The sequence below is a fragment of the Apis cerana genome, linkage group LG5 (assembly GCF_029169275.1).
Source record: "Apis cerana isolate GH-2021 linkage group LG5, AcerK_1.0, whole genome shotgun sequence".
Taxonomy (NCBI): domain Eukaryota; kingdom Metazoa; phylum Arthropoda; class Insecta; order Hymenoptera; family Apidae; genus Apis; species Apis cerana.
Window position 1 is genome coordinate 5,126,510 of NC_083856.1, and position 21,916 is coordinate 5,148,425.

The window sequence follows — 21,916 nt, forward strand, 5'->3', positions numbered from 1 at the left end:
AAATTGAATAATTTGATTATCACGAAATCGACAGTTTAATCTCGTTTAACGTTTTATACCTCAAATTTCGTTACATTTTCAACTTAAAAAATCGGTTTCAAAGTAAGCCGTTCATCTTACTTTCAATCTGTTAATCGAACAAATCCCCGGAGGGATGTTATATTAGCTAAGCATTCCTCTGCAGTGATTTCAGTTATTGCTGCACAATATTGTATCTTATTCCTCTTTCCTGCTATCAGTTTGCCCGATGATAAAAGAGAAACGAGCGTGTTCTCGTGCCACTCTGTCCCTTCTCCCTTTCGCGATGCTCCTCTATAAGATCTCTTTTCGCTGATCGTTTATTTGCCATCTTTCCTCCATTCTGTTGTTACAGAAAGCAGCACTCCTTCTCCAGGGTTTATTAAATTTTTTATTTAACGGGTCGTTGAATGGCAAAGATGCGTTGAATTGTTGACACTTTCTTTTTTTATGCTTCGTTCCTTCGACAAAGATATTATTAAGGGAAGAGGGGAACTAAGAAAATTTTCATTAATGTTGAAAGAGATATATTGTGTATATTCTTAATTTAGAATGGAAAAGATGTGGAAATGAAGTCAATGATTGGACACGATTTGAAATAATTTTATTTTACAATATCTTACAATATAGTTGCAATATAGTTGTCAAAGTAAATTGCAACGAATAATGTTCTTCAATTCTTTTTTAATTATACGTAAATTCGGGATTTAAAGAAAAATTTAAGAGGCAGAACTTTTCGATAAATTTCTATGTCTCGCGATCCACTTACAGTCGTGTTAAAAATATCTCTTGGTTAAAAAAACCACGTTTATCCTCGACTATATATACAGGCTGTATATCAGCAAAAATATAATCTAACAGAAGTTTCTATATTCCCATCGATTAATGGGATATCGATTTCTCTCGAAGTTATAATTCCTATTGTTCTCGGTTAACCAACTAATATTAAAGTTTAATCACTTCTCCACGTGAAACAACAGATTATATATAAATATAAAATTTTTCTTCTCCATTCTTCAACCAACAAAGGATCCTGGGAAAGAGAAAGAGCGAAGGGAAAATTAAATCAAACCAATTCTTTATCTAATTCCATCCAATCTTTAATCTTTTGAATAATTTTAACGTTAATTCCAAATTAATTTCACAAATATAAATAAACGAATCCTTTATTTTTAATTGTCCAAGCCAATTTCTCCAGATAACAAAAATTCTAACGTAGCTCCTTCTTCCAGGTTTCCACGGAATACGATTGAAGGAGAACTTTTCGAGAGGCCTTACAAATACAACTCTTTGGTGTTCCATTCGAAGCGCATAACGTTCAAGGCGAATTTCCAACCAAGGATCGAAGAAGGTTGCAGTTTTCCTGACAAATAATACGTTTAACTATCGGTGGAACACCCGGTAATTTTCTCTCCACTTCACCTTGCACCAACCCCGTTTGTTATTAGCGATATAAGCGTAAGGAAACGTTCGTTATCGGTTCGCTCGTGCAAACAGGATCACTCGTCTGGGATAGCATCTGCATGCAAATAATGAAACGACCTGGCTCGAAGCATCGATTCGTACGAATGTCTTGGATATCAAGGGTATAATAGTTGAAAAAAAAAAAAGAAAATGTCCACGGAGCCAGTTTTGTATTTTGTATACAAAAGTGTGGAAATTATAATTACTTAAGCGTTAAAAGTGGTTGTTTGTTCCACTAAGAATGTTTTAAGGAAAGTTCGCAGGTTTGAAGAAGTTTGATAGAGTTTTTGGAGCGTTAAATACTTGTTTCCTTTTGTTATAAGTTGTAGTTGGAAAGTGGAGAGGATGAGACGATTTTACTCAAAGGATTGATGGTCTTGGGTGAAACAATGGGTAAAAGGTGATGGGTAAAACTAGAGAAGAATATTTATTACGTGAAATGAAATTAGGAAAATTAATGTGATGAAGGTTAGGTTCTTGTTCAAATTTAGTTTGTGGAATATTTGTTGTTAGGATAGAAACCAGAGTGAAATAAGAAATAGAATTCATGCTGGGAAAATGATAGTTGAAATCTATTTCTTAATTTGAGACTTTGAAGGAAACATTGCGTTTTCTTATTTATTTTTATTATTATTTTTTTAATAAGAAAGACACATTAATTTAGAATTAATAATAAAATTATTAGAAGATTTAATAGACATAAAACATAAAAGATATATAGTAAAAATTCAGAAAAATAAGCCTGACGTGGCAGTTGAGAGTTTAGAAAAATATTGGTGATTCAACGATTCAATGAAAGGTCAAGAAAATATCAATGATCCAAAAAGAATGGATTTTGTTTGGCTACTACTATATGATAAACCAAATATTTGTCAATTGCACTTCAATTAAATACTTTAGTTAAATATTTTTTTCTTTCTAAATATTTTTTCGATGAAATTCTCCTTTACTATTTTCACGATACAAATAATATTAATTTAGAATATAATATGAAACAGTAAATATAATAAATATTTATTCAATAATAAATATTCTACGATATCAATAACTTGTGGCTTACACATAATATGTGCACATGAGCCATTGTGTTATTTTTCCAAGTTTTACCTTCATGGAACCAAATTCCTCCTAGTTTATTGTTTCAAAAGTTTCAGACAGTTCGACTTTTCCAATAAAGAAGAAACGAATGTAAATTTTCGAAATATTCAGGAATAGCACAAAGGAGAATAACTTTTGCAATGTTCACTTCAAAGTATCTTTATTCTTGGTCCTCGTTTTTCGATATAGATTTCTCCTATGTAAGAGGCTAGTTATAATGCACTTTCTGTTTTCGCCAATATTTTTCTAAACTCGTAAATGCCTCCTTTTAAGACGTCTAACCCTACTAAAATTCTGAAATACGCGAATATGGAATCGTTTTGCGACTATCCAGCAAGCGTAGATGATCTTGAGAAATTATTTCAAGATCAATGATCGTATTAATGAATTTTTCAATAGAAGAAAATTTAGAATTAATATTGAAAGTTGAATTAGAATGTTGTATATCGATTTGTGATTTATATAAGAAAAATCTCATTTGTATTATATAAATTTTATATTTTTTGACTACGATTCTATTAGTCTTTTAACTGTCTCGTGTCATTCGTCGGATTGATTTATTTTATTTTGTATATTTTTATTCTAATTGTTTAAATACTATCCCTTTCCATCTGTCTGATCATAATTGTCTTTTACTACTTGCACGAGCTTAAATCTACTCGTTTTAATGTGAAATTCTTTTTCCAATTTTTATCATGCTTGTCGTTGACGGAAAAATTGTACGCCTTCGCAGTTTTTTCACCTTTAACCCAGATCCAACGTTATTGTGCATTTTTCCTTCATTCCTACGCGTTTGTCTATTTCCACGACTGGTTTCAAAGGAATTTCGTGTTGGGGTTGAATAACTCACGACATTGTATTTAAAGTTATGTTAAAGAAATTGTTCCTTAAAGAAGGAAATGTAGAGTTGTATTATAAGATGTAAAATAATATTCATTTCTTATATATATATTTTTGTGTTCTCTTGTATATATTTTTCATACGATTTTTTAAATGTTTTTTTCAAAAATTATTAATCAATAAGTGTTACGTATAATTTCTATCATTTCCTTTCAATATATAGAATGATGATCGTAAAAGTAAACAACCAAAGGAAACAATAATAGTTTATAGCCAACAAATAATTGCGTAAGCAGCAATAAAGTTAAATTTAGTCGTAAAACTAGATCATAGTAGTGTTAGTAACTCGATTATGCATGAAACAGTTCAGGAAGTTAAAGTAAATCTCTATAGTGGAGTAGCAAGTTCAATTTAAATGATATAGTTTCTTCAATAGGCTCAAAAGTATCTCTGTCATCTCAATCAAAAGAACTCAATCAAGAAAAAAATTTTCTATGATTAGAAGAATGATCATTATATATGAGATATAATGAATTTAATTAGTATTCTTATCATGCAAAATTTAATTAGTATTCTTATCATACAGAATCCTAAATGTTATCAAAGTTTGTGTTCTGAAATACCATTAACAAGATTAATATAAATCTACTATATTTATTATAAGTAAAAAAAAATATTTTAAAATACGAATAACACACATTTTACCTTCGACATGTATGATACAAATATATGAAATATAAAAATATACAAATTATTATTTCTTTTCCTTTTTTTTTTTATTAAAAATATCACAGATATTCTTCAAAAGTCATTATAAGTACTTATATTTATTGTTACAATAGAATAATTACAGTTATAATTAAATAAAATAGAAGCAAAGAAAACAATGAGTGCGAGAAGGACAGAGATAGTAAAAATAGGGAAATCAGCGCCATCTCCAGTTTGGCGTAAAGCAAACACAAAAAAGAAGGATAGCAAATAATAAAAAAGGATAGAAATAATGTAAAAATTAGCTTTCAGCGCCATCTCTCCATAATATCTTGAACTTGAAGTTTTCCTAATAGGCGGAAGATGGCAGCACATACTTATGTTGATTCGTGGCGCCATCTCTTCGAAAAATGCTCAAGTTAAGGTTCTTTTGTTTTGCGAGAGATGGCAGCACATACTTATGTTGATTCGTGGCGCCATCTCTTCGAAAAGTGCTCAAGTTAAGGTTTCTTTAATTCGCGAGAGATGGCAGCACATACTTATGTTGATTCGTGGCGCCATCTCTTCGAAAAGTGCTCAAGTTAAGGTTTCTTTAATTCGCGAGAGATGGCAGCACATACTTATATTGACTCGTGGCGCCATCTCTTCGAAAAGTGCCCAAGTTAAGGTTTTCTTAATTCGCGAGAGATGGCAGCACATACTTATATTGACTCGTGGCGCCATCTCTTCGAAAAGTGCCCAAGTTAAGGTTTTCTTAATTCGCGAGAGATGGCAGCACATACTTATACCAACTCGTGGCGCCATCTCTTCGCAAAATGCTCAAGTTAAGGTTCTTTTGTTTTGCGAAAGATGGCAGCACATACTTATGTTGATTCGTGGCGCCATCTCTTCGAATAGTGCTCAAGTTAAGGTTTCTCTAATTCGCGAGAGATGGCAGCACATACTTATACCGATTCGTGGCGCCATCTCTTCGGAAAATGCTCAAGTTAAGGTTCTTTTGTTTTGCGAGAGATGGCAGCACATACTTATGTTGATCCGTGGCGCCATCTCTTCGAAAAGTGCTCAAGTTAAGGTTTCTCTAATTCGCGAGAGATGGCAGCACATACTTATACCGACTCCTAGCGCCATCTCTTCGGAAAATGCTCAAGTTAAGGTTCTTTTAATCTTTAAGAGGTGGCGCTAGTGATTAATTCTTAACCTATATCTGTCTTTTTTCAATTTATTGCTATCCTTTTTTCTTTGTTTCATTTGCGGCACTCTGAAGATGGCGCTGATTTCCATATTTTTATACTATCTCTATCCTTCTTTTATTCTTTATTTTCCTTGTTTATACTTAGCCTATAGAATCGTATAGATTGTAACAATAATGTCTCTTTTTAATGTGGAAAAAAAAAGGAAAGAGCATCAAAATGAATATAATAGGTTATTAATATGAGAGATAAATACAAAATGTGTTAGTATGTTATAATTTTAATTATTATTTTAATTATCATTATAATTAGAATTAAATAAAATGATGAAAAAATGAAAAATAATAATTCCTAATAATTATGAAAAAATAAATAAAAAACAGTAAATATATCATTGGTAATAATTGTAATTACATGAAATGACGAAAAAATGATAAATAAGATTTTTTGCCAATATATTAATTTAAAGAAATAAGTATAAGAAGAAATAAGTGTGAAAAATAACTATAAAATTTCAAAAAAATTTGTGCAATTTTTTATCAAATTATATTCGTTTAATTTTAAATTTTTGCAATCAGAAATTTTGATTTTGTATTAAGAGAATACAATTTGACAAGAATTGGCATACGAAATTCTAAATCCAGAATTTTTTGATCAAATTTTCAACTTTATATTAAGAGAATATAACTTAACAGTATGTAATATTTTCAAAAACGAAATTTTATATATTGTGAATGATTATTATTTTCATATTTAGTAAATTTTATACTTATTTTTCACATTATCATTTTTTATTGAATATTATCGAATTGTTTTTTTATAGTTTCTTAATTCTAAATATATGTTTGCATACTAATCTCTTTTTATTGCCATCTTTTAGCAGTGAAGTTCTTTTATTATTTTCTAAATCTAAATGATTTAGAAAGTACAAAGAGTAATAATTTAACTTTATTATATTTCGTTTTTAATAATATTGAAATTTTATATTAACTTTGAATTAGTCCATTGTTATCCTTTTGTCTTGACTGATTGTTATTGTAATGTTATAATAATTATTTTATTGCTTTTATTTAAAATATTTTATTCACAATAATTTACACATTATGCACATCACTTTAAACACTTTTTGTCTAATTTTATCACTCAAATTTATTAACAAAATCAATTTTTCTCTATTAATTCCTTTATCAATCTACCAAAGCTTTCTGTCTGACTCTTAACCAACTTTTACTACTAATAATGTTAGAATTATTAATTAATTCTTTAATTTCATCATAAAAGATTTTATTTACAATAATTTACGTGTACATTATTATGTTCTAAACCGTCTACTTTACCACTCATGTCTATCGCCAAAATCAAAATTACAAAATCGTTCTTACCGATAGTCAGCCTTGTCGTACATCACTGGCCACGTTTCTATGGAGTTTGCCGCGTTCTCGAATTTAATCAATACTTCTCTCCAGTCGTGTGTCGAGTCGAGCTTTTTCAAGCAAATTGGGTATTGTGGCTATTACCTTTCATATAATCGTCTTATTTCTCTTTCAATATTATCAATAACATGTCGTCAATTAATCGATAGCATTGAAAAAATAGAAAAAAAAAAAGAGAAAGATGTCTGTGATCCTTCCTTCAAATTTTCAAGAATCATGAACGACACGCGTCGCGTGTTCGTGTTGATGAGCAAATAGGAAGGAAGAAACGTGACAGATCGTTGCGAGGTGTGCCGGATTTTGTGGCTATTCGACACGGATTAATTCTCGTTGTTGGAGGATTGTATGAAAATGAAGAGACAGAATGTTAGAACTTTATCATTAGTAGTGTGCACGTTCACGTATTTATTAATTGGTGCCGCGGTGTTTGATGCGTTGGAATCGAACACTGAGAGGAAACGGTGGGAGTTTCTTTCGGGTAAGTTATTGTTTCGATTGTTAGGTTTCATGTGTGAATGCATGAATATGTTGTAATTGAAAGAAATTAATAAAAAATCTCGATGATAGGAATTGAAGGTAATTTTTTTTAATTTTCACTAATAAGAAATTGAATAGTAAAATATTTTAATTGCCTACCCTGTATAAGAGAATGTAGATTTGGTATTATATTCGTGATCAATGATTAATAATATTCGGTATTATATTTGGATTTATATTCGTGAATTATTAAGTATGATTAAAAAAAATATATATAAATATATAGTATTAGGAATTAAAGGATATAAATAAAGAAGAAAATTATGGGGTTTCCAATATTTATTATAAAAACAATGAAAATTGAAAATGACAGAATAGAAAACATTCATATGAATTAACAAAGCAACATATAAATATCTAACAATATTTACAAAATATTTTAATAAAATATATGAATAATTAAATTAAGAAAGAATTTTTCGAACAATTTTTCATTTATATTAATGATTATAGAGGTTCGTCGGAATATGATGAAGAAATACAATATTACGCAGGAGGATTATAGAATGCTGGAGATCGTAATAATAGAAAACAAGCCACATAAAGCAGGTCCTCAGTGGAAATTCGCTGGTGCCTTTTATTTCGCCACTCTTGTACTCGCTATGATAGGTAAATGATATTTTCCATAGTACTTATTATTATATATGGTTATATAAAGATGAAAATATGTATCGTAGATAATCAATATCAAGTTTCAACCTTGAAACCTTTAATATACATGTATTTGTAAAATAAAAAAACAAAATGTTAATTCCTTTAAATAAATTAGCATTACATTGAAAGAAACAAATAATATTCTATATTAACAGAAATTACATTAAATTGGTAATTATTCTTAGAATTTTCAATTAAAATAATTGATTTATATATTTTTTTAAAAAATAAAAAAAAATAATTTAATGTAAAAAAATAGAGAAATATTCACTGAATATTTCATTTATGATACTCATTATTTAACAATTATTCATAAAATTTCGAGGTTACGGACACTCGACGCCAGTTACCATAGGAGGTAAAGCATTCTGCATGGCGTACGCCATGGTGGGCATTCCTCTGGGTCTGGTAATGTTCCAAAGTATCGGTGAACGTTTGAATAAATTCGCCTCGGTAGTAATCAAGCGGGCGAAAACTTATATGAGATGCAAAAAAACAGAAGCAACTGAGATGAATCTGATGCTCGCCACTGGTTTACTTTCGAGCATAATTATCACGACTGGAGCGGCTGTGTTTTCGCGTTATGAGGGATGGAGCTACTTTGATAGCTTTTATTATTGTTTCGTTACGCTAACTACCATTGGTTTTGGCGATTATGTCGCATTACAGGTATATTTACAAATTAGTATTAAAATTTAATATCAAAAATTAAAAAAAGTAATGTTTCATTTATATCTTTTAAATTATTTTAGATTTTAGATTTAAGATTTTTATAATTTCTATTATATCGATAAAAAAATTTTTATTAATATATGTTTGATTTATTATCATTTCAGAATGATCATGCACTTTCTAATAAACCTGGATATGTGGCCTTAAGCTTAGTTTTTATCCTATTTGGCTTGGCCGTCGTTGCTGCCAGTATAAACTTGCTCGTACTTCGTTTTATGACAATGTAAGTAAACGTTTATAAATTTCAAAAAGCACATATATACATATATTTCCATTATATCTTGTTTCTTTATCTTTTAAAATTATTCATAAAATTTTTAAATTTATAATCATCCTTCTTCATCTAACAGGAACACCGGTGATGTTCGTCGCGAAGACAACGAACTTCAACCGGCTTCTCATCATGTTTTAACACTGGATGGCGAGGTGGTTGCAGTGAATGGAAAAATATTAGCCAGCCATGTGCCCATAGTTCATGATACAGATGACTGTGTGAGCGTATGCTCGTGCACCTGTCTAGGACCACCCAATACCGAGCTTTTGGACCAAGGTTATCAAGGGTACAGACCTCCTTCGACCTCAAGCATTCGCGTAAAACGCGCATCAGTCTGATGGAAGGAGTTTCGTCGTCGCAGTTTACGTCGTCGATTATCGAGAGCTGATAGCAGAGAACTACTTGGTATCGACGTATAATAAATCGACTCAAAATAGATGTGAATACATGAAAATGGTCCGTGTCGATGAATGGAATGAAAATGGAAATAATTTTATAATTGGAATTTTAATGGAATTTTTGAGAGATGATTCAATTTGGACCGATATTTGAAATTGTGTTCTTTAGGACACAATTGTGTATCTTTTGAGGATATTTGAGGACTTATTCACGCTCAGTCATCAATTTTTGAAGAGATTTTAACGAGAAACAGTGAAATATGTCTCGAATACGAAAAAATAATTATTCGGCTCATGTTGTAATATTATCATTAGACATAGAAACGAAGAAGAGGGTGTTTGATCGTTTGTAAACGATTTTATAACGATTTCGTACATTTCGTATCGTACCATTAATATCCGACAAATTTTGAACCGAATTCATATTGTGTCGTATTTATTGGATAATTATAAGAATGAAGAGATTAGTCGCAATGTGAAGATTATTAAAAATTGAAATTGGAGGATTGTTTTATGATTAATACTTACCTGATAATTAAATTTTCTATTATTATTTTATTATTTTTTATTATTGAATTTTTATTAAAATGCTATGAAATAACTTTTATTCAAAATATATTTTCAAAGTGCAAAATTATAAAATTTCTCTTTCAGATAAAAATTGTTTAATTTGTTATATTTTTCTTTACAGATGTTTGATTATTGTCGTGTATAATATAAAACATTTTAAATAGAATTCAATGAAAAATGTTGTTAAGTTTTAACATTCTCTCATAAAAATTTTAAATACAAAACAATCCTCGTAAAAGACAAAATAAATTCCGCTTTATAAAAGGAAAAAAAAGAATGAAAAACTCGGATATTTGTTGATGAACAATATCCAAGCTTCGTAACGTGATTGTTAAACATATATATACGACTTGATGTTTGTATACTAGTAAACGTAAATACGAAAGTCATGATAAATCTACGTAAATTGACAGGAAAGAAGTCGATATTTAGAAAGTAGCATGATTTTGTATAAAAGTTACGATCGTAAATTAATCAATATTATTTACATATACATATTTATTCATATGTTATTAATTTAATAAGATTGTAAATTAGATTGATTCCTTTACGATCGAAATGATACCAATTTATTATGCTCACAGCGTAAACACGCACCATAATGTCGTATTTTTTAAAACTAATATTAGAATGTATATCAAATGATAGACAAAAATATCCGGGAAGACTGATAGTTGAAGTTAAATTAACTAGCTAACCGTTATTATTTTTAATAGAAAATTTATCCAGGGGTTCTTTTAACCCTCCAAAATGTTGAAAATTATTATATATTTTTTATTTATTTCGTTTCGTTAATCATAAATCTTTATATTTCTAAATTTGAAAATATTAAATTAATAAATATTTAAATAATTAAATTACTGTGTTATTAAAATTCGAATAACTATAGAATGGTTCCTAGATTAGACGATTAAGAAATTATTATTTCAGAAAGAATTTTGAAGTTTATTCCTATAATATTTCAAAATTAGATTATAGATTCTCAAATATTCATATATTTCAAACACATTTAATAGAAGAATATTCAGATAAATATTTTAATCCAATTAAATTATTATAAGAGAAGAATGCCACCAAGATGCAGTGATCAAACTGATTGGAGGGTTAAAAAAAAATTTAAAAATATTTTCTTTTTATTGATTCGAATTCTCAGTCACCGGTATACAAAGACTATATTAATTCTCAAAATTCACGTTTCGTTTTTGTCAATTATCGATAATCGAGCCGAGCGATCGACACACGCACAAAAAGCTGTTATGTTCGTTCATCAGGAAACCAAGATGAAAATCGTTGTTGAATGGTACATTGTCACAGTGATATGCACAGAATAAAACGATAGTGCGCACTCGTTTGTATACATGTACCTTAGTTATAGGCGTTCGTCGAATTATAAGGATTGGGTATATTTTTTATCATCGACAGTTTTTTAATAAACAACAGTTCACTATTTCATTGTTCGTTTTTATCTTTTCCCTGCTTAGTTACGATTAGTTACGAATAATAAACAATTGACAAATTTCATTTGATAAAATACGTCAGATTTAAAGAAGGAAAAAATTGAATTGAAATAGAAACGGAGAAATAATATTGAAGTAAATTTATATTAAGGATATATTATCTAATAGTAATGTTCAATATAAAACTTATATAATTTCAACTTTTAAAATTTAGATTATAAATTAAAAAATTCAGAAATTTCTGATATCAGATTTCAGATTTTAAATATAAAATTTCTAAATTAATTTCAAGTGTTATATTACAAAAATTTTAAAATTTTATTACAGATTTTATTATGTTGCTGTTAATTTTCAGATTTCAAATTTTAAGTTGTCACATTTTCAATTTCTTAATTTTCATATTTTCAAGTTTCATAATTTTAATTAAATAGATTAAAGATAAAATAGAGCAAATAGAGAAATTCCATCATGTTGGATCATGTATGTACATTGAAAATACCAGATGATGACAAGAAGTTGTCCTTCGGAGAAAGATGGAGTTTAATAACTCAAATCAGCAGAAAGACACCCAGGGCAAAAAAATATTTCGACAGCTTGGCACGTATCGCTAATGAAAAACGAAGGCACAGTATGCTTAGATTTTGGTGGATTATTCACCCGTTTAGTAATTGGAGGTATTTAATCAATTCAGAAAGAACAATAAAAATCAAGAAATATATTAAAACTGTTTTTTAAAAGTGATTAAACAGATGCTATTTGCATTTAAGCAATTTTTTAGATTTTTCTGGGATCTGATAATGACAGTGATATACATTGTTTCGTTCATTTCAATTCCATTCTCAGTTTGTTTTATTATAATGAGCCATGATGATATTGGATTGGATAAATTCAATCTTCTGATTTATGGTTTTTGTTGGATCGATATAATAATGAATTGTTTTACTGGATATTACGATAAATATGAAATGTGTGTCGAATTGGGTCCTTTGAAGATACTTTTGTAATTAAAATTACAAAATTTATTAATATTATTAATACTAATGCGATATTAAAAAATATTTAGAATGAAAGTTGAATGATTTAAAGTTGAAGATAAATATTATCTAGAAATTGTTTTCCCAGAATAAAAAAATATGAATGTTTGGAAGATTTAAAACTAATTTTAAATCTTTAATTAATCGATATCTTTTTTTAATACATGAATATAAGATATTTTATTTCTAATTTTTTTTTTAAATATATAAAATTTCGTTAGAAAAGAAAATACTGACAACTTTTAAGCAATAACTTAAAATTACTCAATTTTCACACTAAAACTTTTTTTAAAAATAATATTTAAAAAAAAATAAATTTATTAATATTTACATATTTTAATAAAGTATAATTTTTATCTCCTAGACATTATTTAAAAACTTTCCTGATATTTGATATTCTATCTTCGTTACCATGGGATCATATAACTTTGCCTTGGCGCAAATTACCTGAACATAATAGTTATTTTTTTGTTTCTTTGATCAATATCCTTCCTTGCCTGAAGTTAATCCGTTATGGCTACGTCGATTCACAAATTTTTGAATTATTTATCGTAATACTTTTTCTTCTTTTTAAATTTGAAAGAAGTTAATATAAATATATCTTTATCTTATATACTTCTTTATATAATCATATTTCAGCATTTTGAAGTCAAGCATTATGCCTATGAATTGTTTAGCACGCTTATGCTGGCAATTTTTATAATATATTGGTTCGCGTGTCTGTATTATTTAATACCAGTGCTAACTTTTCACCTCAGTAAAACTAATGCCAAAGTAAGATTGTAGGAATAATAAGATTTTGATTAAATTTTAATAAATGGAATAAGCATACTTTGTTTATGATATATTATATATTATTTTGTTTATTATATTTTATTTTATTTCATATATTGCTTCTTATCTCTTTATATTGCTTTAAATTTATTTGTGTATATTATTTTTGTACTTATTTGTGTATCAATTTTTGCATGATCATCTTCATAAATTTTTTATATTAAAGAATCTCTAATTATAATTAAATAAAAGTTATATTTCGTAGAAGTGTGCCGACTGTTGGATGATAAAATTGGACAACAATTCTAAAACATTCAGATTTCGATGCGCGCTTTTTATGGTCGTAGATCAAATATCAGCGTCTGGTTATGGTCATTTGGTACCATACTTGGATGATCATATAATATTGAACTGTATTCTTCTTCTTATCGGTAGATTACTCGAGTTCTATATCGCAGGTAAATCTCCTTCAATTCAGATTTTAATATATCTTAAAACTTTTTATTTATTTATTTATTTCCCTATCGAAAATAACGTTTTTACTGAATGATTTAAAAATTGATAAAAATAAGTATAAATTAAGGATATTTTTATTTTAGTGATGATCATTCGTGTAAGAATGGGAATAAAAGAACCCACGTCGAAGTTTCAAGAGATAATAAACCAACTGTTTGCTTATGTAAATCAAAAACAATTGCCGAAACACATAAAGATCCGTCTCGTAGCTTATTATTATCATCGTTTCAGGAAGAATTACTTTCGTGAGAAAACTATCATGCTCACTCTATCAGGTAACGAGATCTCTAATTTTACGATTCTCTATATTTTCCCCCTATTGATCAATATTTCAATTTTTCAGAACATTTACGTCAAGAAATTGCCCTTGAATCATGCCATCGCTTAGTCGAAAATGTGTCGATGTTCAGAAATGTGCCCAAATCTCTTTTGCGTAACATCGTGAAGAATTTGAAATTCGAGCTTTATCTACCGAACGATGTGATCGTGAAAGCAGGCGCCCATGGTGATTGTATGTTCTTTCTGTCTGCTGGGACCGTTGCTGTGTTAACACCCACTGGAAAAGAGGTATTATCTTAAAACATTATTCGATCAAAAATCAATCCCAAACTTCAATTTCTTATAACTTGATACATTAAACTTTTATTTAATGCAATTCAAATCATTGATCTTGGATTAATCTTTCCTTCCAAAGATACTTCTAATTATTTCCTAATCGAATCTTATGCAATATCAACAAGAAAATATCTTCATTGTTATTATAGAATTAATAAAATTATAGTCTCGTTTCAAATGCTTACAATTCTTTTTAAATAAAAATATTTCTATTATTCCCAGTTTTTAGTTTTTCTTAGTACATCAGAAAGACGGTATCTTCTTCTTTTAAACGCTTTTTCATTTTTCTTCCTATCATTTTTCCTTTTCAAGACACGTCCGTTTAAAATAGATAATTCCACTATCGCTGTCCTTCTCGCACACTCGGACCTCTTGCTCGCACGTGCGTCCACTGACCTACCTCATGTGCGCTGGTCACGTACGATGAGTAAACAAGTTTTTTTTACTACGCGCGTACGCGCGAGTAAATAGGTCACGTGGTCACGTGGATTTCTCTCATTCATAATTTTACACGATTCGGACATGTCGTTTCATATCGCTATATTTTTAAAACGGGTTGAGATATCAATTTGAAACAAAATGCACTTCAAAGGATAGACTTCTTATTTACTAATTATTAAGAAAAATTATCAAGAAATTAATAATTATTAAGGAAAAAATTTGTTTTGAAGAAATAGTTAAATATATTTTCGGATTGGAATGACACATTGACTTAAAACAAAGGATTCTAGGGATTTTCTATCTTCTGGATTAATTATTAACAATTTATTAATTTATTATGTTACTTTTTTTTAAAAAGTTAAAATTAAATAATAGATATTTAATATCTAAAACATTTTATTTGAAATAATAGGATTTTTATATTTTAAAAGGCATTTTTTAAAACTAGTTTCAATTTGATCTAGATATGTCACTTGGACGATGGAGCACATTTCGGAGAAATAGCACTCTTGGTTCCCGATCAGAGAAGAGTCGCAAGCGTGATTGCAATTGAAGTATGCGAAGTATATCGTTTAAATCGCAAGGATTTTCGAAAATGTATTGCCGTGCATTCAGAACTGTTTGCAATGATTGAAAGTATTGCGACAGAAAGGATCGAGAGGGCTGTAGTGATTGAGGAACAGCATAAGCGTTATCTTATGCGGGATACTTCTCGTATTGAGGATAAAAAAGACATGCCACACTTGTGAAAAAGAAATATAGTAATAAATAAACGTAGTTAAATTAATTAGATTTAATAGTTAAATTAATAATTAATAATATATTTGATTATTAAATTAATGATATAATAATAATAAAATATTAGAATAATTGTTAGAAAGATTTAAGATTGCTAAAAAGAAATAATTGTATCACGATACGATGAATGTAATAAAACTTCTAGATAGAAGAATAATAATCATACTGATCATTATTTAATCATATATTTTAAGGATCTTATATTATTATTGTCCATACAATGTTTGTATAGTGGCATTCCTTTAAATCTACCTTTATTTTATATAATTATATATTTATATTATATTAAATCATTATCTAAAGGTATAACTTACAGTTACAAATACACTCACTAAAATCTTCAGCACTGTCGCGATGTGTGAGCTATATATGCATGTATAGATAATACATTGGAGAATATTTTTCTCTGATATTTTTCCGTTCCTTTTTTTTCTTTTGATTAATTTAGTTATTTATCCATTTTCACGTAACTACGCTTCAAATCCTTTGTCGGTGTATTCGTAGGAACAATCGTGAAGGAAGTTGATTCGTTTAAAAATTTCTCTCTCTTGTTTTTAACTCTATATAAGAATGTTAGAACTAAAAATTTCGAAAAAATTTCTGTTGATTCTACGCGAGGTACGTTCCATGCTCTACCTTAAGTTTATTTTATGTAAAAACAAGAGAAATGTTGTCTCTTTCAGAAATATAAAATATAAAATTAAAAAAATAATAAATTTAAAAATGATTAATATCGAAAGACATCTTACTTTTGCAATATATTCCCTAGAACTAGAAGTTTCACGAAGTTTTACGTGATATAATTAAAATTAATTAAGAATTAAACGCTTCATTAATATTACCTTAAATCTTTTGATTATAATATCGTTACAACTATCATAGCCATTCTAAACATCATTATAGAATAATATTATTATTATCGAAAAACTACTTTCACAAGTTAGAAAAATGCATCGATTTTTATAAAATCGATCAAAAAATCGACGAATCAACTGTCACGATCATTTCTACAAAGTGTCTTCAAGAGGAGTATCCAGTAGCCGATAATAGGTCGATTAAAACGAGTATATTACGTAATATAGCGATAATTATATACATCATTAATGTGTAACGTGTAAATGAATGCGTATGTGTACGTGTGTGTGCGTGTGTGCGTGTGTGTGGTCATTGTACAGACTTAAAAATCACACGGTAGAAATATAAATTATTTACTATAGAATACTATAGAATAGAGAAAATCTACCGAAACTGCGCTCGCTCAAGTATTCTTTTTTTTTTCTTTCTCTTTCTTTTCGACTCGATATTATTTCTCGTAACAAAGACGATACATTCTTTCTATGTTACTTATTCTTTTTCCCCTTTTTACTCTTACCGATATGCAATCATTGCATAGGTACATACATGCCCGTTAAAAACTACGAGAACTATTTATACATGTACTAAATAATATTGTGTTACTACGTTATCACTAGACTGAGGATTTTTATGCAAATTCATATTTTCATGAAAAGGAAAATATGTAAATTAATTGTGTTTTAAAAAAAATGAAAATTTTGTGTATGAAATACAATAATATTAAATTAATCCGTCACAAAATAACCTCTAATGTTCAAATTAAATTATACGAAACTTTTTAGATTGTCAAAATATTTAAAATATTTAAATTTAAAGCGAAAAAAGGATAAATCTATAGATCGCGTATATTTAATTCGCTTTAAAAATCCTATTTTGGATATTTTTTATATTTTCAAATATGTACCTATTATATTAAAATTTTAATGAATACATAAATATCCAGAGTCTAGTTATTACAATTATGTCATGTCTAGTTTGGTCATATCTAAAGGAGTACGGAGGAGAAGAGTACTCAATATTCTTTCATTTTTCCTTCTTTCTTTCCTTTTTTTCTTCTTTTCTACGATTCCTCCGGATAGATTAAAGAAACAATCAAATGCATCACAAATGACTATTATATTTTCGTTAAAATAAAAAATTTTTTATCAAAGTCTCGATATGCGCTTTTCTTTTTCTTTTTCTTCTTTTTTTTCTTTCTAAAGAAATACTGTGATTGTCGCAATTTTACAACTTCATCTTACAACTTCATAAATTCTATGTAATTAACATACAATTAAAAAGAAATACAATAATCTTGATTAGATAAGGAAATATAAAAATCGGAGGAATTGTTATTTGATACTTTGGTACGATCATCTAATATCGTTTTAGTGACTATTCGATAAATTTCTGATTGAAATTCAATTCATTTTGCATCGCGTACGCTACATTTTGTATTTACACTAACGATATTCTGTATGTAAAGTTCTATTTAGCACTCCTTCCCCGACACTTTCGAAGAGCTTTCTAATAAGGCACTGTCATTTACTGTGACTGAAACAATCAGACGAAAGAAGAATATCTTTTCCTACGGTTCCGTGGATTCTTTCCATCATCGAGTAAAACTTACATTTACAATATATGTATAATAATATATATATTATGTATAATTATAAATGCTTTTGGTACCTTTTCCTTCGGAATTTTGATACGCTACGAGCTACTGACATTTCTGTGGCAATTCGAAATTAAAAGCATAAATTACTTCTTAATTATCTTAATTTCTATCTCTGTTCATCTATATTCTTAATAATTATCCTTCATTTGAAATATGGAAAGGAAATGTTATATATCCAGTTAAATTTCATATTTTTTTTGTTAAGTATTATTAAACAAATAATTAAATAAGAAAGAAATGTTTCTATTTTGTATAAAATAAAAATATGTTTGAAAAAATTGTGAAGAAAATAAAACGTTGATAAGTTTTAGATTAATATTAAGAAAATGGGATATGTAATGTATGCTCTCATTTTCGAATGCCAAGAAATCACGATAGATGATACAGTATATAGTAACAGTATGTAGTTAACATTACGATTAAAATGTTCAGGAACAAATATATAAATGCAACATGTTAATATAGTGAAAGAAGGTGCGTATCGTGATTCAATACTTGTACATTATTATTCAACTTCCAATGAGTTAATTTTTTTTTAACAAGCTTCGCAAATAAAATTTTCTAAAATTATAATTTTATATTTTCAGAATTGCAACTTTTAATAACTTATACAATTATCGAAATAGAATTGAATAAAATTATAAAAATAAAGAGAAATAAATTAGAAAGTCTCAATATTTTGTCTAATCAATTTTATCTAATCTAGTTAATTTTTTCACTTGTTATAATCCATCTGACAAATCAAGATCGTCGTCACGATGTTGCACCTTCACATTACCAATCGTCGCTATGATATAAGTATCGTTCAATCGTGACAAAGGACTAATTCATGCTATGGCAATAATATCGAATAAGGAATAAGTAATAACAATATTATAGAGTATATAAATGGCATACTGCATAATAAACTATTTATATTATACAACGTAACGTTTCATACTTATACGTATATGCTTCATACAAATAGGTACAGGTTCTCTCTCCCACTTCCATTCTCTATCGCCTCTCTCCTTTGTTTCGATCACATAAAAAAAAAAAAAAGAAAAATTACATATTGACTTTTGACTTGTCCTTTTGTTCCCCTAACGATTAAATTTTTATATATTGTTCATGTTACATTTACAAATTGATCGATAGATCTCATCATTGTGTAGATCCATCATACTTATATTTGGAATCATTTGATTATTTATCTTTTCTTCATAGTTACTTTAATCAAAATTCAAAAAAAATATATCATCATTGCAAAAGATTTTTACAACAGAACAATTTATAATAATTTAAAAATTCAAGTTTACTTTAAATTAAAGAATTATCTCATTTTCTTTCCAATAAATTTTCTTCTTAACGATATTTTTATCAAATATTTCAGCTTTCAATTATCATATTTCATCATATGATTCCATATAACTCTCACAACTAGATATCTAACGATTCGAACGCGATTCGAACGGAAAGGAAAAGGAAAAGAAAAGCAAAATAGCATCGATCGGGTATCCAATCTCGAGACGCTTTCTGGTGGACAGCGATCATTCCTGTCCTAATATGGCTTCGACCGACTAGGATTCCAGCGTCAGATCGTATATACATACATAAAACGACAACGACGATGACGACTTTGAAACAAAGATATACGGAGTAATATAATTAAAACATCAACGAAAAAAGAATTACATTATCTCGTTATGCGACTCATCTTCACGTTCTTCCGCCTCGCTGTTGCTTAATTTATATATTAAATGTATCTATGTATAGACGTTCTAAGGCTTTGGCAGTGAATTAACGTCACGTTTACACGGCACACCATCGAGACAGACAAATGTGTCGAATCGAATGATCACTTTTAAATCTCGTCATCGTTTCTTTCATTTATATCTAATTAATAATCGAAATTATGCATTAAGAGCCGATATTTGCCTGATCGTAACTGCTGCTCTTTGCTTTGTTCGTCGGACTAACCGGAAGAAATCGAAGAAAGATTCTTAGATGAGGCTCTTCAGAATGTATCTTCGCCTTCTTTTCGAATTATTTAAGTGAGGACCTCTGGAAGGAAGTTGACCAGCCTCGGTACAGGATCGACAGCAGAACTTCGCATAATATTTGTGTGTGCAATACTTTGCTTTAACGATCAGATCGCATTTAGCGAAGAACGAATTATCTTGGCAATTCGGGTGAATGAAGATTCCTGAGAAAAAATGAATATTTTAACAAGAAATTCAAGACAATTTTTTATATTTTTATTTGTAAAGTAATTTTACGTATTCAGATTTTAATAGATTTAATTTTGCATCAATCAAAATATAAAATGATTTAATAATTTCCATAAACTTTGTAGAGTTTAATACTCTATTTTCTAACAAATTAATTTTATATTAAATATAAAAATTTACCAGCAACTTGTATATCCACCATAGCAGAAGCAGAGGAATAATCATTACTCGCTTCGCAACGATATCTTCCTGAATCTTCCCGATTCGCATCACTGATTACGAGTCTGTTCACTTCTAAAATTAGAATTAGAAAAAGTTTTTTAAATATCTTCTTCGCTTATTTAACTAACTCTTAAGTTAATTATTTAATTACACATGTTTAATTATTTAAAACATATGTTTACCAGTAATTTGAATTCGGTTATTCGGATGAATTATTTCATTATCCTTATACCAAGATACTCGAGGAATCGGATAACCATCGACATGGCAAGCGATATTAACATCACTACCCTCTGGGAATTGATTTTGTCCTATCGTTATATTGGCTGTGACAGGCACTGTGAAATATTCAATATCATCAATAAAATATCTACAAATGAAATCCAGGAAAAAAAGAAAAAAAAAGAGAAAAATGTGTAAGTTTAATACGTAAATAAATATGAATGTAAACTTACCATTTTTTTGAGTTTTTAGATTGATTGATAATCTTTCATATATTAGTTTTGTATATATATAACATGCAAGCAAATTCAAACAAACTCAGCAGAGCACATAATGTGATCGAAGCATATCAAAGCATTAGTTAATATAAATGTTATAAAGAAGAAAAAAAATTCAATTGCACTATAATTTCTAGAGATAAAGTTTAAAATTCCTATTTATATTATTTTTTTCATATTAACATTTTTATATTAAATTCATAATTCCAAATTGTCTACGAACAGTTTCTAATCTATTTCGAACTATAATTAGTAAAAAATTAATTAAAAATAATAAAAAAAATTTTAAATCTCTGAAAACTTTTTATCTTTATTACTATATGTCTTGCATTTATCTCTTAATAGTGCAATTGCAAAGTTAAAAAAAAAAACCATCATTACCATATATTACCCTCACCTCTAAACCTCAAACCATACTCCGGAGTAGTCCATCCAATAGGACTAACCGTAGAAATTTGACTCTGTCTAGTCGTATTACTAGCTCCATAAATCTGTCGATAGTCAGGAGTTTGGGTTCTATCGGGTCTATAAGGATATTTAGGTTTCTCAGCTTTTTTAGGAGCATCAATCAGGTATTTCATATATTGTTCGAACTCGGGCTTGATATTGTATACGGGACCGATAGCTTGCAATGTGATCGACCAAGATGCAGCTCTACCAATTGCGTTGAATGCTTGACAGGTATAAACACCTAGAGTCTGTATAGTGACTGTTCTAATCAGAAGTGTGTATTCAGAATCCTGTTCGTAAGTCTCCGAAGCGAGTGGCAACATGCGTTCGCCTCGCCACCAAGTGACGAAAGGTCTGGGCCAACCCCATGCGTAGCAGTGCAGAGATATGGGAGAGTTTATGGCAACTGTCACACGTGCATCAGGCTCTCCTAGGATGGCCGCAGCTAGTTCTTTCGGTTCTGTGCAAGGT

General features: G+C 28.7%; 3 protein-coding genes and 1 long non-coding RNA gene across 14 annotated transcripts in view; 3 read left to right on the forward strand and 1 right to left on the reverse strand.

Annotated features, from left to right (window-relative positions):
- The window catches only part of LOC133666067 (uncharacterized), a 42,517-nt gene extending 38,996 nt beyond the window's left edge, over positions 1–3,521 (forward strand). For both annotated transcript variants that reach the window (XR_009829622.1, XR_009829623.1), the window contains exon 2: positions 1,251–3,521. This is a non-coding gene — a long non-coding RNA (uncharacterized LOC133666067). The remainder of the gene's footprint in view (positions 1–1,250) is intronic.
- A 3,225-nt stretch (positions 3,522–6,746) lies between these two features.
- Positions 6,747–11,368, forward strand: LOC107996533 (two pore potassium channel protein sup-9). 2 transcript variants are annotated; one of them, XM_062075577.1, is made up of 6 exons: positions 6,759–6,819; positions 6,901–7,229; positions 7,742–7,897; positions 8,268–8,611; positions 8,779–8,897; positions 9,025–11,368. In XM_062075577.1, exons 2-6 carry the CDS (start codon positions 7,097–7,099, stop codon positions 9,284–9,286), a joined length of 1,014 nt encoding a protein of 337 aa, XP_061931561.1. In that variant the 5' UTR covers positions 6,759–6,819; positions 6,901–7,096; the 3' UTR covers positions 9,287–11,368. The 2 variants fall into 2 exon arrangements, with proteins under 2 accessions (XP_016910102.1, XP_061931561.1); XM_017054613.3 differs by having other exon boundaries at positions 6,747–7,229.
- A 473-nt stretch (positions 11,369–11,841) lies between these two features.
- LOC107996523 (potassium/sodium hyperpolarization-activated cyclic nucleotide-gated channel 2) lies at positions 11,842–15,502 on the forward strand. Its single transcript, XM_062075580.1, has 6 exons — positions 11,842–11,970; positions 13,047–13,181; positions 13,447–13,639; positions 13,781–13,972; positions 14,041–14,264; positions 15,218–15,502. The coding sequence occupies exons 1-6, from the start codon at positions 11,842–11,844 to the stop codon at positions 15,500–15,502; spliced, it is 1,158 nt and encodes a 385-aa protein (XP_061931564.1).
- Positions 15,503–15,720: 218 nt separating this feature from the next.
- LOC107996569 (papilin) overlaps positions 15,721–21,916 on the reverse strand; it is a 124,765-nt gene continuing 118,569 nt past the window's right edge. For 7 of the 9 annotated variants that reach the window (XM_017054677.3, XM_062074596.1, XM_062074595.1 and 4 more), the window contains 4 exons: positions 21,393–21,905; positions 20,678–20,833; positions 20,454–20,567; positions 15,721–20,248 (listed from right to left, as the gene is read on the reverse strand). In XM_017054677.3, coding sequence (XP_016910166.2) covers positions 20,046–20,248; positions 20,454–20,567; positions 20,678–20,833; positions 21,393–21,905 — 986 coding nt within the window. In that variant the 3' untranslated portion in view covers positions 15,721–20,045. The remainder of the gene's footprint in view (positions 20,249–20,453; positions 20,568–20,677; positions 20,834–21,392; positions 21,906–21,916) is intronic. The other 2 variants (XM_062074599.1, XM_062074598.1) reach the window with 1 other exon arrangement.

Coding starts and splice junctions, on each gene's coding strand:
- LOC107996533 (XM_017054613.3), top strand. CDS start 7,097: ATGAAAATGAAGAGACAGAATGTTAGAACTTTATCATTAGTAGTGTGC. Junction 7,230..7,741: donor ACGGTGGGAGTTTCTTTCGG/GTAAGTTATTGT, acceptor TAATGATTATAG/AGGTTCGTCGGAATATGATG. Junction 8,612..8,778: donor GCGATTATGTCGCATTACAG/GTATATTTACAA, acceptor TTATCATTTCAG/AATGATCATGCACTTTCTAA.
- LOC107996523 (XM_062075580.1), top strand. CDS start 11,842: ATGTTGGATCATGTATGTACATTGAAAATACCAGATGATGACAAGAAG. Junction 13,640..13,780: donor ACTCGAGTTCTATATCGCAG/GTAAATCTCCTT, acceptor TTTTTATTTTAG/TGATGATCATTCGTGTAAGA. Junction 13,973..14,040: donor TATCATGCTCACTCTATCAG/GTAACGAGATCT, acceptor TCAATTTTTCAG/AACATTTACGTCAAGAAATT.